The sequence below is a fragment of the Artemia franciscana genome, chromosome 20 (genome assembly GCF_032884065.1).
Source record: "Artemia franciscana chromosome 20, ASM3288406v1, whole genome shotgun sequence".
Classification (NCBI taxonomy): Eukaryota; Metazoa; Arthropoda; class Branchiopoda; order Anostraca; family Artemiidae; genus Artemia; species Artemia franciscana.
The window spans coordinates 35404217-35422968 of NC_088882.1; the positions used below are offsets into that span (position 1 = coordinate 35404217).

At 33.9% G+C, this 18752-nt stretch overlaps 1 protein-coding gene across 1 annotated transcript in view; it reads left to right on the forward strand.

The window, feature by feature from the left end:
* Window positions 1-18752, forward strand: part of LOC136040182 (peroxidase-like) — a 99566-nt gene that overhangs the window by 34775 nt on the left and 46039 nt on the right. Inside the window, exons 4-9 of the mRNA XM_065724332.1 lie at window positions 4668-4794; window positions 8030-8250; window positions 11642-11794; window positions 13277-13362; window positions 14916-15135; window positions 17772-17912. Of these exons, the coding sequence (XP_065580404.1) occupies window positions 4668-4794; window positions 8030-8250; window positions 11642-11794; window positions 13277-13362; window positions 14916-15135; window positions 17772-17912 (948 nt within the window). The remainder of the gene's footprint in view (window positions 1-4667; window positions 4795-8029; window positions 8251-11641; window positions 11795-13276; window positions 13363-14915; window positions 15136-17771; window positions 17913-18752) is intronic.

Genomic DNA, 18752 nt, shown 5'->3' on the forward strand with positions numbered 1-18752 from the left:
TAACCGAAATACCGATTGTATATATAAAATATTTAATTAACTACATTGTAGTTTATTTCTCTCAGGCTAAGCTTATTATCACCAAGTGCATACTGACATACAGAAAGAAACCGGTTCTACTCAGAACAAAAACTTCGTGTGAAATGAATGTGGTGGCTATAATACATAAGTACCCAGCCTACCCTACTAGCTAAATTTGTAACCCCTTGGAGACACATTATGAACTTGGTGCCCTCAATTTTTTAATGGCTGACCTACAACCTGCAGATATTTTGTCTTTTCTAAGGCGGTGCTGGATTTCTGTCTGAATGTCTGTATTTCCTAAAATTTATGGAGATATACGACGAATATAAATCCCTTCTTACTAAGCCCATCATATCCAATAATAAATAAACATCGGTCATGTAAAAAGCTAACCCTTTCTAAATAAGAGCATTTATTTTTGACCCAATCTTTTTTACATAAATTTAAATCAGTGAAAGCATCAAACAATTTGCTATTTGCAATGCAATGCAATCAAGCAGTTGGCTAAGCGCCAATTTTTCTGATCAGACAAAGGTTAGGATGTCTTCATTTTAAACTTTCACTATCTTCCTATTGTGTAACGTCTAAAAAGAACAATTAAATTGTTTAAATTTTCGGATAACAAATAGTTGAATAATTTGAATACAGTATTTTGTTTACTAAATCAAGGTAGTATCAAAATGAAATAGAGCTAAAACTACACAAATATTTTTAATGGTGCCAGAAACGGGTGCATAAACTTGCTGAAGGAGGTGGGAGGGGTAATTTTAAAAATAATTGAATTATGTAGAATAAGGAAGGAGTAGAAATATGGATACTTTATAGAAAACATCTACAACCAGAGAATGATAAGGGAAGAGCTTGAAATCCGTCCTATAAAAATTAGTCTGAAAAGATAGGATATGGAATGGATCAGTGGCAAAACTTACTTCATAAACCAAATAACTTATGTCAGTGGCCACTCCACTGATATGAAAAGACCTCTTCAGGTTAACTGCGATTAACTGGTTTAAGTTTTAAGTCCTTTCAATCCTTTGCATAACACAACCTCTTTAACTAGAGATTCTTGGAAGAGCTCCTAAGGCTACGCTGGTCTAGCTGCATACCAAAAAAGAGGCCCTTCTCAGCTGCATACAAACTTCAATAGCCCAATGGACAGACCTTGGCCTTGTAGCCACCCACCAGTATGATGAATGGGTAATTTTTCTAACTAGAATCTCTAAGACCAACAATGGCTTGCAAAAACAGAAAAGCCTACAAACAAAGACAAAAGGGACTGGTTTAGCCTATAACCTATGGGAAATAGCCTATAACCTTCTTTTCCAGTAGCCTATAGGGGAAAAACGTATTATTGGACTGTATACCTAGTAAACAAAGTTTCAGGTATGAATTTTTGCAATCAAATAAAAAGTAGGAATACACCCTATATTCACCCCTCAAGTAGAAGGAACAGTCGAAACCACCAGGTAATAAATATTGTAATTAGAAATAACATTTTATTATTTTTGTAAATGTAATCTTCGGTGTTACATTAGGAACAATTTTACTAGCGCATTTTCTGTGGGGTCATACGAAAGATCTGGTTTTAGGCAGTAGTGCCAATTCAAAAATTTTGGGAGGAGCAAAATATGTTTTGAAGGTGTAGGAAGGGCATTTTTTCAAATGAAAATACGAAAAAGGGTAAATTTGAATGAAAAATCCAAACAAGCTATTTATCAAAATGGGGGGGGGGAGAGAATAAAAGTTCTAGTGCCCTTTAAAGTGACTAAATAAATTGGAGGGCAACTAGGCCCCCTCCCCTGTCGCCTTTTCCCAAAGCTATCCGATCAAAATTTTGAGAAAGCCATTTCGATTATCATAGTTTAAATTCCCAATACCTATACTTGTGATATAAAATGATTGCCCCCTCAAAGCCCCTGGGGAAAGGTCTTTACGTTATAAAATTTGCCCATTGTTTACGCATGGTATTTGTTATTGGAAATTGTGTATACATTTTCGGGTAGGGGGGGGATTTTCTGTTTGGAATTTTCCACAGGGGAGAGTTTCCAGGGGCTGAACTTGACAGGAGAAATAATACACGGGGGGAATTTGCAAGAATTCCTATACAAATTCTTTTGGTGTATCTTGCTTTTTTTTCTGTCTCAATTTTACGCATGGAGTTGGTAAGGGTAATTGTCCGGGGTAAATTTTTATCGGGATTGAATTGTCTAAAGCATATATCCGTTGGGAGGAGGATTTCTGCGCGGAGAATGGGCTGGATTTCCTGGCATTATTCAAAAACGATCATAAATTAAATTTAAAAAACAGGTTTTTCAACTGAAAATAAGGAGCAACATTAAAATTTAAAAAGATATAAATTATTTCGTACATGAAGGGTATTGTCCCCTCCTCAACGCCTCACTCTTCATGCTAAAGGTCGGATTTCGTCCCAATTCTTCAAGAACGACTCCTGAAACACAAGGGTCATTTAATTGGAACAATAAAAAACTTTTGTAAAAGTACTAAAAAACTTTTTGCATAATGAGTGCAAAAAGTGAGTGCAACTCCCCGCAGTCCCCGGGGGAGTGGTTACAAATCACAAACTTTAGCTTAAAGAGTGAGGCATTTAGGAGGGGACAACCCCTTTCATATACGGATAATTTCTGTTCGTCTTAAGTTCTAATATCGCTCCTTACTTGCAGTTAAAAAACTTTTTTGTTTTTTTAATTTGTTGTTAGATACAGCTCAAAATAATCGATAGCAATAAGTTTATCCCTTAAAATGCGTATTTATTGTAATTTCTGATGTTTTGGATCTTGTTTAGTAATTCATAGTGATGTCTGTTTATTTAAAGTCTAAATTACCATTTGAGTTTTAATTCTGCTCTTATTTGATTTTATTTGAGATTCGTATTATTTTTATTTTGTTTATTGAAATCTTCAGGTCTATGGCCAATAGGAAGAAAAAGAAGAACAATGATAATAATAAAATAATAATAAGACAAATAATAAGAATAATGGTAATAAGAAAATAATCACACGAGTTTTTCACCCCTAAATGCTACAAGAAAGCGTCCTCATCGTTAAGAAGAAATAATTTAAAATAATGACAGCTTTAAAACTGAAAAGGGAAAATCTAAAATCAAAGAGAAGTATAAATAGGAATAATTTAAAAGAAAATAAAATAATGATAGTTTTTAAAGCTCAAAAGGCAGAATTCAAAATGAAAGACGAGTAAAAATAGGAGTAACTTAAAAGAATTTAAAATAATAACAGCTTTGAAATTGAAAAGGCAAATCTAAAATCACAGAAGAGTAAAAATAGGAGTAACTCAAAGTAATAACAGCTTTAAAGTTGAAAAGCCAAATATAAAATCGTAGAGGAATAACTTAGAATAATTTAAAATAATAAACCGTTAAAATATAAAAGGCAAAACCTAAAATCAAAAAGAAGTACAAAGAGGATTAATTTAAAAAGAATTTAAACAACAACAGCTGTAAAGTCGACAAGGATAAATCTATTATCAAAGAGGAGTAAAAAAAGGAGTAACTTAAAAGAATTTAAAATAATCACAGCTGTAAAATCAAAAAGGCTAAATCTATAAAAAAAGAGGATTAAAAATGGGAATAGTTTAAAACAATTTAAAACAGTAATAGCTTTAGAATCGAAAAGGCAAAACCTAAAATCAAAGAGGAACAAAAAGAGGAATAATTTAAAAGAATTTAAAATTATAACAGAGGTCAAATCGAAAGGGCCAAATCTACAGTCAAAAAAGAGTAAAAATGGGAAGTGATTTAACAGAATTTAAAACAAAACAGCTTTAGAACCTCAAAGGTAAAATTTAATATCAAAAAGAAGTAAAAAGAGGAGTAAGAATTTAAAATGATAGCAGCTGTAAAGTCGGCAAGGCTAAATCTACAATCCAAGAGAAGTACAAATGGAAGTAATTTAAAAGAATTTAAAATAATAACAGCTGTAAAATCGATAAGACTAAACCTATAATCAAAGAAGAGTAAAACGGGGAGTAATTTAAGAGAACTTAAAATAGTAACAGCTTTAAAATCAAAAAGGCAAAATCTATAATTATAGAGGAGTAAAAAGAGAAGTAATTTAAATGAATTTAAGATAATATTAGCTTTAAAATTGAAAAGGCTAAATCTGTAATCAAAAAGTAGTAAAAAAAGGAATAGTTTAAAAGAATTTAAAACAGTAACAGCTTTAGAATCGAAAAGACAAAATATAAAACTAAAGAGAAGTAAATGAATAATTTATTCTATACAATTGCTACTCCGTAACCAAACCACGTAAGTAAAAAAAGGATATTATAATTGAACGAGAGAATTCAACCTGACAACAAAGAAGAAACTAAGTTTGCTTCAGTATTTACAAAAAAAAACATGTTTTTCTTATAATGGAACAATATGCTTCACGTGAAAGGCCTTCTCTTTATTATTGTCTTTATTGTATTTCTCTTTAGGGCCATCGAGCCCTTTGGGATATTGTTTTTGTTATTTTATGAAAATAAATAGAACTTGAACTTCTCAATTTTCTAGTAAATCTCACCTAGGCTAGCTGTTAGCCATTGGCCGTAGTATACTATGAGTTCCTTAGGTTTTATCTTTCCAATTAAATAAGTCTTCAATTTAATATTTGTTTTTATCACAGGGAGCTATTTATCAAAGGATGAGCCGGGTTCATTACTTGCCGCTTTTAGCTATCAAACTTCAACTGCCAAAAAACTTTCAAGGATCGGGTATGCAACTCTGCAAGCCTCTTCACTCGTCGCTCGGAGGTAAGACTCTTCCTTTTCATCCAATCGTAGAGAAAACGTAGCAGAGCGAAAAACCAGTTCTAATGAAACAAGGAAATGATATATTATAAATATATATATTAAATATATAATATAGTATAAATTACTAGTGAAATATATAATATATAATATGTAAATAATATATATATATATATATATATATATATATATATATATATATATATATATATATATATATATATATATATATATATATATATATATATATATATGTATAATTTTATAGGATATATTATATACAAGAAAAGTAAATATTTTGATCAACCTCCACTCACTCGTTGTCACTGCATAGAAGAATAAAAACAAAGACTGAAGTACAGGAACTAGAATAAAAAATACAGGCCTCAAAAACTCAAATTAATAGCCATCTTCAAATATGAACAGAAACAGTGACTGAATAAATTCTTGAATGGCAAACTGAAATTTCGATAATACTTTTGAATGAAGAGAAACCTTTTGAATGAAACGCTAAAAAATTCTCAAAATTATTTTTGAAAAAGCTTAAATTCTTACTTAGTGTGCATTTAAAAATCCCCCCCCCCCTTTCATTCGTGAATATACAGCCCAGTTTATATATTCCAGTTATATTTTACAATGGCTACTACTCATTTTATTACCGCTTGAGCAGCGTTCCTAGTTGTAAGATGCTTGAGTTCAATGTTTGTATTGTGTAATATATTGAGAAGAGGCCCCCTCTATGAGGGGTAGGGGGTAAAACCTAGCAATGCCCTCAAAGAATTGAGACAAGTAAGTATTGATGATTGCCTTAAAGTATTTTTCTGATTGTTTTAGCATTTCAGTCAAATGGTCCCAGTCCTAGAATATTACCAAAATTTTATATCCTAGAATATATCCCCAATCCTAGAATATTACCAAAATCTTATATCCTTGAATATATCCCCAATCCTAGAATATTACCGAAATTGTATATGATAATTTATTTTGTGTAAGACCCGTTAATGTGCTTGTCATGTATAGCATAATTGACAAATAGGAGACAATTGACTATTGACAATTGACAAATATACAGCCCATTTTATATATTCCCGTCACATTTTACAATGGCGTTACTCATTTTATTGCCGCTTGAGCGGTGTTCCTCGTTGTAAAATGGTTGAGTTCAATGTTTGCACTGTATAACCTATTGAGAACCTGTAAGGTTGGGAGAATACCCCCTCTATCAAGAGGGTTAAAATCAAGCGACACACTTTAAGGAAAGAGATAAGCAAGTGTGCGAATTTTTAGTGCATTTTTCTGAATTTTTTAGTATTTCAGTCATATGGGCCCCAGTCCTTGAATATTACAAAAATTCATTTGATAATTTATTCTGTGTAAGACTCTTTTATGTGTTTGTCTCTTTCCAAATTTGGAGCATACGAATTACATTAGGCTGCAAAATATTTGAGACAAATTTGATAAAAACTAATAACAAGAAACAATGATTGTTATAAATGCTATGGATGTAAGAAAGATTTTCCCAAAGTCTTCATTAAGAACGAATCCTTCATTTTGTAAGGCATATGGGGGTCAACTCTAACTGTCTTTCTATGGGCCTAATTTCTAATAGAATCAAACAGTTCGTGGTAACGAACTGTAGTAAGGAGCGACCCGGCTCAATAGAAACCAAAACTCTAAAAAATGGAATTTTGATGCCAATAGCTACATCAAAAGAATTGCGCTTTAATGCTGATTTTAAATATATAAGTTTCATGAAGTTTAGCACTACACATCAAAAGTTACGAGCCTGAGAATATTTGTGCTATTTTAGAAAATAGGGGGAAACACCCCCTAAAAGTCATAGAATCTTAACGAAAATTACACCATCAGATTTAGCGAATCAGAGAACTCTACTGTAGAGGTTTCAAGCTCCTATCTACAAAAATGTGGAATTTTGCATTTTTTGCCAGAAGGCAGATCACGGATGCGTGTTTATTTGTTTGTTTTTTTTTCCCAGGGGTGATCGTATCGACCCAGTTGTCCTAGAATATTGTGAGAGGGCTCATTCTAACGGAAATGAAAAGTTCTAGTGCCCTTTTTAAGTGACCAAAGAAATTGGAGGACACCTAGGCCCCCTCCCAAGCTAATTATTTTCCCAAAGTCATTTTGATGAATTATATTCATCAAAAAAAGTTTTTTACTGTTTTAAAAAGAAGAGTTGAGAGAAAGCGTCAAACTTTAGCGTAAAGAGCGGGGCGTTGATGAGGAAGCAGCCCCTTTCATATACGAAGTAATTTCTGTTCGTTTTAAGTTTTAATGTCGCTCCTTACTTTCAGTTGAAAAAACTTGTTTTTTTTATTTAATCTACTGTCAGAGGCTGTCCGTTCCAGGAGTTAGTCCGTGTTTCACCTTCGCCTTAACTGTTCGCTTTTCTTTAAGATTTATTAACAACTTCATGGAATTTTTTGCTGTAATCCGTAAGCTGCTACAATGGATCCCAGGTTGAGGTAGCTTATCAAAAATGCAAGATTAGAGTAAAAAAAAAAACTCGTTGCTTAAACGTACGACTCAGCTTGGGTCGTTTTTTGTCTATTAGATTGTCAGGCTCTTTATCAGCTCTATCTCATTTGAAGTTAAGTAACCTACTCGATGGCTAAAAATTTTAACCCGTTTTTGTAGATGAAAAAAAATCATTTATGCTAAAAATTAGTGAGTCAGTTCAGAGGCTACAAGATTGCACTTTATTCTCGTCTGTCACCTAGCACGTAAAAAAATACTGGACAGTCACAAACTCTTCACAGACAGCATACTATGAGCTAATTTTGCACACTAAAACTTCCTAGTTGCTTTTTAATTTTCAGGCTTAAACTTACGAGGAAAGGTGCAGTTCTTGGTCGTATTTCGCTGAGAATTTTAGAAAATAGGGGGAAACATCCCCTGAAACTTATAGAATAGTAACGAAAATCACACCTTCACATTCAGCGTGTCAGAGAACCCTAGTTTAGAACTTCAAGCTTCTATCAACAAAAAAGTGGAATTTTGTATTTTTTGCCAGAAGACAAATCACGGATGCGTGTTTATTTTTTTTATTTATTTGTTTTTCCCCAGGGGTAATCGTATCGACCTAGTTGTCCTGAAATGTCGCAAGTTGGCTAATTCTGACGAAAATTGCAAGTTCTAGTGCCCTTTTTAGGTGACCAAAAAAATTGGAGGGCACCTAGGCCCCCTAAAACTTATTAATTGTTTTTTCCATTTTCAGGCTGAAACTTACGAGGAAAGGTGCATCTGCACTTGGTCGTATTTCGCTGAGAAGAACACGACTCTTTGAAGAATGCCCTCTAAGAACTGACAATGTCATTTGTCCACCATATTCTCGACTTTATCGAACAATAGATGGTACATGCAATAATTTAGTAAATCCAACGTGGGGTGCTGCTATGAGACCGTTTCTTCGATTCCTTCCTCCAGATTATGAAGATGGTACGTACACATTTTTTTCCAATTTATTAGGGCACTATGCCGCTTAGCATGCTCCACCAGGGGTTAGAATCATTAAAGCTGGATCGGAGGATTTTTGAGGAGAGTAGAAAAGGAGAACACAAAAAAGCTTCTTACGAAGGGAGACGTTCTCTAGACCAACCTCAGGGGAAATGTCTCTCCCCACCCTCTTCATGTGCGTATACTATTTTATCAAACTGATATTATTTGTAGGAAATTACTTAGAAATTGAAGGCAAAGCTAAAGATGTTAACGTGCTTGTAATATAGTTCAAGGAAATTCGACATACAACTGGTAGCTCGATAAGGCATCGCTGCGTCTTCCCATTCGTTACAACATCTTATCCATCTTTTGATTTGGCACAACTGACTTTTAGTTACATTTTTTCATTTATTTTTTAGCCTATAATCTATTCCATTTTCTGGGGCTATAGTGAGAAAAAGGTAAGATGATATGACCGTGTTTTACATATGAACGATGACAGATTGGCTACAAAAATAATTTTAAAAAATAATAAAAATTTGTTTATATTCGATTTTTGTACATTTTCATGAGCCTGGAATTTTTTGGGGGGTGGTCAAACAACCTATATCCCTCCACCCAAACCTGCCCGTTGGATCAGCCCTGAGCATTCCTCATCAAATTTATTTTTTCTGATCCAAAACCTAAAATAAATAACTTTAGAGCTTCAGCTAGACACTTTTCCTTTTTCTGTTCAAAACTATTTTTGTTTATATCTTGTCGTCTACGATCCTATCCTTCTTATGGCAATTTTTCCACAAGAGTAATCCATACTACCTTTATTGGTTCTATTTTTGTTTTTCGGACCCACTGCTCTTTCGAACCCGAGAACGGAGAGATGGCACGAAAGTAGTAATCTGAGTTCCCAGTTTTCTGTGCCATTTTTCCGGATGTCTGGACGCGCTATTATAAGAAATTCGTTTTTATAGTTTTTAGAGGAAGATAAAAAAAGGATGGAAAAAATTAGCTGCGGTTTTGCTTGCTTCTCGTATCTCAACTTTCTTTTTCACTCATTTGAAGAGCTAGCACAGATCAAAAGCTTTGTCTTCATGATCAATGAAAACAATGCTTTTGAAAGTGCCGTTTTGAAAGCGATTTTTAAGTAGTTCAACTTTCGTCTCAGAATGGCCTTAAAGTTTCAACGCTACATAATGCTCATGTAAAAGAAAAAGTGCAATGTAGCATATGCTACAGTGCTACGTATCATGAAATAGTACTACAGATGGTAATCTTGATCCTTTAAAAAAAGTATAAAAAGTTCTAAAGTTTGTAAATTCCTTTCACAAGGGTCCTCTTGCAATAGTCTATAATCATGTTTCTATTTATCCTAATTTTCGGGGAGTTTGAGGTGAGGAGGGTATGACGAAAGTAAAACAGTTCAAAATAGGGATGAAACCTTTTTATTAACATTAAATAGATATAAAATTATTTAGCTGGATATTTCGAACACATATACAGTGTTCATCATAAAATTTATTTCATCAATAAAAAGGTTTCATCCCTATTTTGAACTGTTTTACTTTCGTCATGGAAAGGCAGTGTGATCTTCGAAGTTATCTACGAGGAGGGTATGAACGCTCTCAGTCATGAAAGACTCTATCTTTGTTCAGTTTTAACATAAAAGGTTATAATACGCTGAGCCATCTCCAAATGTTTATCAATATACCTATATTGTCAATACACCTATATATATATATATATATATATATATATATATATATATATATATATATATATATATATATATATATATATATATATATATATATATATATATATATATATATATATATATATATATATATATCTACATCGTATGCCTATATACCAATATACCTATATACCAATATACCTACATTGTCAATACAACTATATATATCACGTTTATCTATATCGTATATCTATATACCTATATACCTATATTGTCAATACATCTATATATATCATACATACCTATATTGTATATCTATATACTTATATACCTATATATCAATATACCTGTATATATCAATATACCTAAGGTTTATCTATATAAAGGCTTAGATCTAGAATACAGAATTTGCACACTTTGCTCATACTCCGGCAAAAGAATATCCCAAAAAGAAGATCCCAGCAATCTTAACATCTTTCCTAGTGCAATTCTGACAAAAATCAAACAAGTTTTAATATTGTCACCTTTCTAACGCAATTCACTGAGAAATATTTTCATTTGTCTAAGCTGAGGTTGTTTTCTCCAAAATTCCAGTTAAATATGGTAAAATAATGTTCGTTAGAATATAAATACGTTCTGAGACCATACTGGCTATGCATAACCTATAGAAAGGAAATAATAAATGAAAAGAGAAAATTCAAATAGGTGAAAAACAAGGATTTTATCAGCCTGTAGCAAAATATGAAAAACAAGCAAAAATTTCGACAAGAACCTCCGCCAAGTCGTCCTCAGTGCTCAAAAAAATAAGAAAGAGGAGAAAGAAAAAAGAAACAAAGAAGAAACAACAACAAAATCTAATCTTCTTAAGTGAACTGTACGAGAGGAAAGAAGACACTGAATCAAACAACAAAAACCAACTTGAAATCAATGAAAGAGAAGTTACCAATTAGATTGAATAAGTAGCCTTTGCCTTGCAACAGATTTTGCCTGTCTACAATTTCGGTTTTTATTAGATATGCGGACAGGTTGTCTTAAATTAGACTGGGCAAAAATATTCATAAAGTCTTTTAATATTAAATTGTTGTAAATCGGGCTTAAGAAAATATCTCCCATGTCTCTATTTATAGCCGAATTTCTATTTATATGTTTTTTTTTTATCTCAATTGCCTCTTTAAAATTGAACAGATGTTCCATCTGTTCAATTAGTTTTTTTCCTTTTGCAGTGAGAACGGGTTGATGCAGAATTACCCGCTTCGAACCCTCGCCCGAGGGCGAGGGTTCGAATCCTGGTGCACTCAATTATTTAGTTTGGGACGGGGTCAGTGGTGTGACTCAGCCAGAGTCGACCCGGCTCTAAATAGGTACCTGGAGAAATCTGGGGAAGGTAAACAGGAAGGGTGTGCAAAAGCACAGTATGGTTGGCCCCCAACCCCTCATTGCACTTCCTGGCTGAGGGCCAAGAAACGGAGATCAGTAACACCGTTAGGGACTGTAAAGTCTAATGCCGTATTCTTTTTCCTTTTTTTACTTTTCTTTTCAGCTATTGACTTGTTTTGATGTTTAGTGGGAACTGTTTTATAGATATTAAACGATATTTATTCCTATTTTTTGCCAAATGCAGTTTTAATCCAGGAACGATGGTTCAATTTTACCATTTTTAATCCAGGAACGATGGTTCTTTCTTACAATTTTTTTTTTTAGGTATTGAGTCTTTCCGACGTTCAGTGGATAACGTTCCTTTACCTTCACCAAGGCTTATTAGCTCCCTAGTACATAGAAATATTCCCACTCCACCTTCCCAGTTCACAACTATGCTGATGCAGTTTGGTCAGTTTCTTGACCATGACCTAACTTGTAAGCTTTTTCGTTTAAGTTTTATGTTCATTATGTTATGTTTATTTATTTTATCAACAGAGCTGGTTTTGATGGCTCATCTCAATGCTGAAAGAGATGAAAATCCGTTAGACCTGGAAAAAATCATTTTTTTTTGGTATGTTTATCAGTGTCTGGGTTGCAATATTTCACTACAGCCGTTGAATTGTCGTAACACATGAATGTATGGCTAAAAAAAATCGACGAGTTGTGGCAAGAAATGTAAAGGATAGTACTCTGGGCTGAAAAGTCTCTTTGTGAACTTAAAATATTGACTTTACTATAATAGGTAGCAATAATGTCAACCGTAGCAAATCCTTAATTAGGGGGCAGAGGTGACAGCCTGCTTGTGGTGCCCCTGTGAGTCACCAATCACCCACTAGTTGTTGCCGGTGCCTGACCATGAGGCAGTGTATTTTGTAGAATACATTACCGAAGCTGGATTTATTGAAGCCAGTAAGATCATGGAAACAGGAGGCGGGGGGCTCGATCTTCCCGGACTTTTAGAGTTCCAACCGAGATATGAGGAAAGACCCCTGATAAAAAATTAAAAGTGGGAAGAAAAAGTCTTCTTGGTGGAACTGGTCTTGAAGATTGATCTGAGGAGATTATCGGATGCCCAATGACTATTTGTACTGGATTGTCTTTTTCCTAGGAGGGAGGAGGGCTATGAAAGCAATGGGCCTTTGTTGTGTGAGCTTTGACATAGTTATCCATATAAATATCAATAATAAAAAGCTACGAACTATTGTGTTTTATACCAAAGATATTGTCATTACATTTCACAGGATAGTGTGAATTTACCTTATAGGTGCTGAGATTGACTCTAGCCTATTTGTAAGGCTAGAGTCAGCGAATCTTTTATGTCTTGAAACATGTTTGTCTTAAATTGATCACAGTGGTTCTTTTTAAATGATCTTTATTTCAATCCATTATTTTGAGCAATCACTGATTGTGCGTATAAGCACATTCTATTTTGGCTTTGGAGGTTTCAAATAATTTTTTTTTTGCATTTTTCTGAATACTGTTTGAAATTTCGGAATACCTAATCAAATTAACTGATCACATGTGTTTTACTGATCACATTTAGGTAATAACCTCTGGACTTAAAAATTCTTATTTTTTTAAATATAAGCTATAATTTTACCACAGAGAAGAAAATAGTCTACCTCTAAGACATTACTCTAGAAATTTATGCTCTTTTTTCTGGCTAAAATTTTATACAGTTGTATCAGTCAGGTTTCGTGTTTTTTTTTCTGGCTCACAACTTGGTTTAATAGTGATTAGTAAAACAAGCTTTATGCTTTCTTTTCCCATGTAAGTTTAAAAATAATTTGATTTTCTTGCAAAACTACGTAAAAAAATAAGCATTATGAATTTAACGTACTTTATAGCTTGCATCTGCTATGAGACAATTATATATGTTTTTTTTTTTACTTTAGTGCTTTTAATTTCCTCTTTTAGTAATCGCTGCAACTCGTGGCTTTAATGGGAGTGTTCCAAAGTGCTGCACAAGTGACGGAAGTGTTAAAGTGCCGAAAGGCTTAACAGTAAGTAGTTACATATTTTATCTTATGCATGCACCATCAACGATATGCAGCACCATCAACTACTTGATGGTGAGCCACTGATCTTCATTATTTTTAATATGGAGGGTTAGTTCATAAATTTGGCAAGAATGCTATAGAGATAGTATTTAGTTCAATTCTGTGTATTCGTTGCCCAAAAGAACATTCAACGGTCCACAAAAAGGCACAAAATAAAATAAACAGAACAAAAATGTGGACAGTAACACTAAAAATACGAAACAAACATAGCTAAACTACGGAAATATATCTGGATAAAAGGTAAAGAGCGAACAATAAACCTCTGCTTAAAGCTGGCACTTGAGCTTCTAGGTATCTAGACGTGTTAGGCTGATGATTTAACTGTTTTATCACTGCGACTAAGCCCTCCGACTACTGAACAGTCTGACTTGATCAAAATCTATCATGATCTAAAAGCTGAATTAGGAAAGGTAAAACTGACGGTCAGTGAAACTAAGAGCTCTTATATGACGTTTTCCTTCCTAAAGGGTAACAACCATTCTTCTCATAATTCCATACTTCCAACAAAGAAAACTGTTAAAATACTTGGGATACTTTTGGGCGATGATTTAAGATGGAATTTGCACGTTGACTATCTGACTAAAAAAAGGCGAATCGCTTTTACATTCATTTTCCAACCTAAAAAGATTTGGTACACCAGCTAAGGTTGTAAAGTCTGTATACTGCAGTTATGTTAGACCTTCTTTTGAGTATGCATGTCCTGCTTGGCATCCGGGATTGACAAAAGATCAAACATATAGACTTGAGACAATACAAAAAGAGCTGTAAAAATTATACTTGGACAAAACTACTCAACTTACGAGGATGCACTGAAACAGCTCAATTTGGACTCACTTGATAGTCGTAGACATGGCTTAACATATAGATTTGGACTAAATTGCTTGAATTCCCCAACTCATTGTCGTCTACTAACCAACTTTGAGAGCCCCCCAACTGAAGGACCAGTTACTAGACTCCGACAAATAAAAAAGAATTGTCCACAGTTACTGACTTGCTCAGCCTATAGTACTGAGAGATATCGCAAATCATTTGTTCCATATTTTACCCGTCATTTTAATAATATTGACGCGACTAATATTTAATGTTTGATTAACATGTGTTTGATTAATATAATGTTTGTTTAAATTTTCCTGTGAGTGTTTTTGAAGGTAAAAATTATTTTTGTCATGACATGCTAATGCTAGCTCCGGCTATTGTAGTGAATAAATATATTCTATTCTATTCTATAACATATCTGCATAGGAACAATAACCTCCTAAGACCGGTCTGAAGAACCTGCAAGAAATTTTTATTACATTAAGATAAGCTTTTAGAAACATCTTCCTCTTCTTGGAGAAATCTCCACATCCCTCCTCAAAGTCCTGTCTATGTGCACTTATGCCAGAATAAAGCATTGCTGGTCAAACAACTTACTTTGATGTTGCTAATACTGATTCAGTTCCAACCCTAATAAAAATAGCAGTTTTGAAAATTAACTCTTTTTCTTTTAATTCTAGCATCCAGAATGCCTCCCAATTGAAGTACCCGACTTCGATATTTTTTATAAGAAATATGAAGTAAGATGTCTAGAATTTGTGAGATCGACACCAGCACCACATGAAGACTGCTCTCTTGGTCCTAGGGACCAAATAAACCAGATCACTTCATATCTGGATGCATCCAACGTCTATGGCAGCACTGAAGACGAAGCCTCAGCATTGCGTCTGCATAAACTCGGTGAGTCTTTTCGATTCAAAGCTGAATGTTCAGCAAAATAATCCACTGATCCAATATAATCAAAATAATCCAAATCAAAATAATCCACTAATCCAAAATAATCCAAATTTCAATAATCTCATGATTGAAAGAAAGGTCAATAATGTCGAACTATATTTTTGACAGGGAACAAAGCTAACAAGCTTTAAGAACAACACATATATCAAGCTATGTTTTCAACTGAAGTTTCTGCGGTACCGAACTCAGTTTTAAGGACATGATTAAAGTCCCCTAATCACATTTTTCCATTACGTAATTAGGTAAGTTACCGTCAGGCGTTGAGAAAGAAGCGTGGCAATCAATCAAGCAATTGATAAGCTGATCTAAACCACAGCCTGCTTCAAGCAACTTAGAAAGCCTTTGCTTATTATGGCAGAGAAAGCCTTTACTTTTCCGGCACGGAGAAGTAGATGCAAGAGGCTTGGTAAAACACATGCTGTCTGTCGTCTTTTACAATTAAATATGTCAATGGTATGACCTATTAACAAGAAACATACTGGCAAATATCCAAAATAAGGCAGCGACTGTGAGATACCCATTTTTGAACTTCGGGATTACGTTCAATATTGACTTTTATATGCTATTCATGTCCAAGAGCTGGTGAAGAAAAGAACTAGGATCTACAGGTATGTGTAGCAATACACTGATTTTCTGGCTTATCAGTTTTCGGGTTTCTGGTTGATTTGATGCATTTATTTTGTGGTTTCTGGTTTCAAATTTTCTGATTTATCATCTTAAAAAAGGCATATCGTACCTAGTAGGATACCTAGTAGGTGAACAGCCAATTACCAATTCAATAGTTAAATCACTGCAAAATCATTAGAAAAATATCTCCTTTAATTAATAATTAAGTCACTATAAATGTCTCCGAGAAAATGGATAGTTTCACCAATGAATTCGTCTAAATTCTCATAATAAGCTTTCCACTAACTTTCGTATACAACACTAACAATTTCAAATGCACTGATAGTCAGCAGTGGATCATAATAAAAAAAAACACACTTTAAGCTTGAGCCTAAGCTTTGAAAATTCTTTCCAATCTTGGACATGAGATCTTAAACCTAAAACAGATTATCTAAATTATAGATACACTACACGATGTATAAATTCAGTCCGAGGCGAGGATTAAACAGGTTAGCTTGAACGTTAAAAAAAAAAAAAAATTTAGATTGTAGGCAGCCAATCCTAACTAGCCCAGTCCCAACCATTATTCAATCCCAGGTATCTAAAGCTACCTATTATATCATTTTCGAAGTTAGGAAGCTACTATTTATAGACAGATGTGTTTTAATCAAAATATATGTCAGAGATTAGGCATTGTCCACGTACTTCCTAATTCAGGTATTTCATATTTCTATATTTCACATTTCTGCAAGCACAAAAATGAGATACAAAAAAAAATTCTCAATACATATTGAGAGCCACATGGGGATAAGAGATTAATGAGCATATTGAGAGTATATTCAGCCCATTCAAGAGCATATTCAGCATATTAAAGAGCATAATGAGTATATGAAAGAGTAAATTGAGAGCCATATAGGGATTAAGAGATTAATGAGCATATTGAGCATATTAAAGAGCATAATGAGCATATTAATGAGCATATTAAAGAGCATAATGAACATATTAAAGAGTATATTTAGAGCCATATAGGGATTAAGAGATTAACGAGCATATTAAAGAGCATATTGAGCATATTAATGAGCATAATGAGCATATTAAAGAGCATATTGAGAGTCATATGGGGATTAAGATTAGTGAGCATATTGAGAAAATATTGAGCATATTAAAGAGCATATTGAGCATATTAAAGAGCATAATGTGCATATTAAAGAGCGTATTGAGAGCCATCATAGGAATTAAGCGATTAATGGATTAAGGAGACTAAAACTAACCTAAACCAATTCATTGAGTGTTCAAAGCTTAACAAAAATATTCCACGGGTACAGATTTCGTTTGATATATGCTGGAATACCCATGTATGGAGGATAAAAAGGCATCTAAAAATATTTCCATTACTGTCCAAAAATCCCTTTATTTACTTATACTTGGCTTCATGCATGACTATGACATTAAAACTTGGGAAAGATGGGTAATTTGAATATTATAGTTTTATCCTTCGCCAATGCTATCTCTCAAGCAACAAAATTAGGAGGGCTACTATTATTACATCCACCCCCCCCCCTTTATAGGCCCAAGATGGGTCAAAAGACTGTTTTTCTCTGATTAGTTTAAAATCTAAATCTGTAAGTATCTGTAGGCCTCCCTTCGTTTTCATCTGGCTCTTATTAAGACCATTATAATTTGATTTTAGTTAATTTAAAGCCGTTTTTTTACCTTTAAATTTATCTGAGTGAGAAAAAATTTAAATAAGATTTTCCAAGTTTAAGGGCGTGAGCGACAAAATTCAGTTTGACAAAAAATGTCAAATACAGCTTTTTGAGGTACTACAGTCAAAAATCTAGGTAACTTTGCACCATATTACCGGGGCAAAAAGCCCACAAACATTACAACTGATGTAAACATATTAGTATTCGTATATCAAGTATGTATACCTGTCGGCATAATGGCATTAAAAGAATTTTTTTTCTTTTTAGGAAAGCTGAAGTACAAAGACTTATTATTTCGAAAATCCCTACTACCTTCCTTGGATCATCCGCTTGAAGGAGAATGTCGCCCGACTTCTAAGAACATGTACTGCTTCAGAGGTGGAGATATGAGAACCAACGAACAACCAGGTATATATACTATCAAGAAAAGAAGTGTCTAACATTTTATTTTTTGGAGCAGCATTGGAATAAATATATTTGTGTCTGGGTAATTCGAACGAGAATAACACATACGAGTCTAACCGAGAAGCTCTCCTTCTCGGACCGTACTGGAATAAATATTTTTGTGTCTGGGTCATTCGGGTGTGAGTAACACACATGAGTCTAACCAAGAAGCTCTACTTGAAAAAAAGTGTTGATTGAATACCACACTCTTGTGGAAAATTCATTTTGCCAGAATACATGCTAAGCAGTGTTGAGAATACCATGCTCTCGTTGAAAATTTATTTTGCCAGAATACAGCACAATCCAGAAAAAATTTTCCGTCGTAACATTTGTTCTTGAGTATGGTCGGATTTAAAGCTTTGACACTCCTATTCCGGAGCGTTATTACTGCTCCATTTTTGTGAGATTTTTAGGGAAGTCCCCGAAAGTTCTGGGATAGTAGAAACACTGAACAGAATGCAACTGATGAGCCAAAAGTAATCAAAGAGAGAGGCAACACTAAGCTCTCAGCTATCATTCTTGGGAGACATCTGACAGTTTACAAGTGGCCACGAAACTCCTGTTTATTTTATTTTTTTATCATTTTTCTGTGAATAGGCAGCGCGGTAGAGAAGTCCACCTGGCACTTTGGCGGTATATCACATCAGTCCAGTATTTGTTAAGCAAATATAACTCAGGGGTATTTTCTTGTCCTCCCTGACATTGTGCGCCCCTACACCTGGGACTAGTGGGTCTGTTGGTAAATCCAGGCCTGGTCGTGGGTTCTATCGCGACTATACAATTTCACCAGCTAATTATACCCCC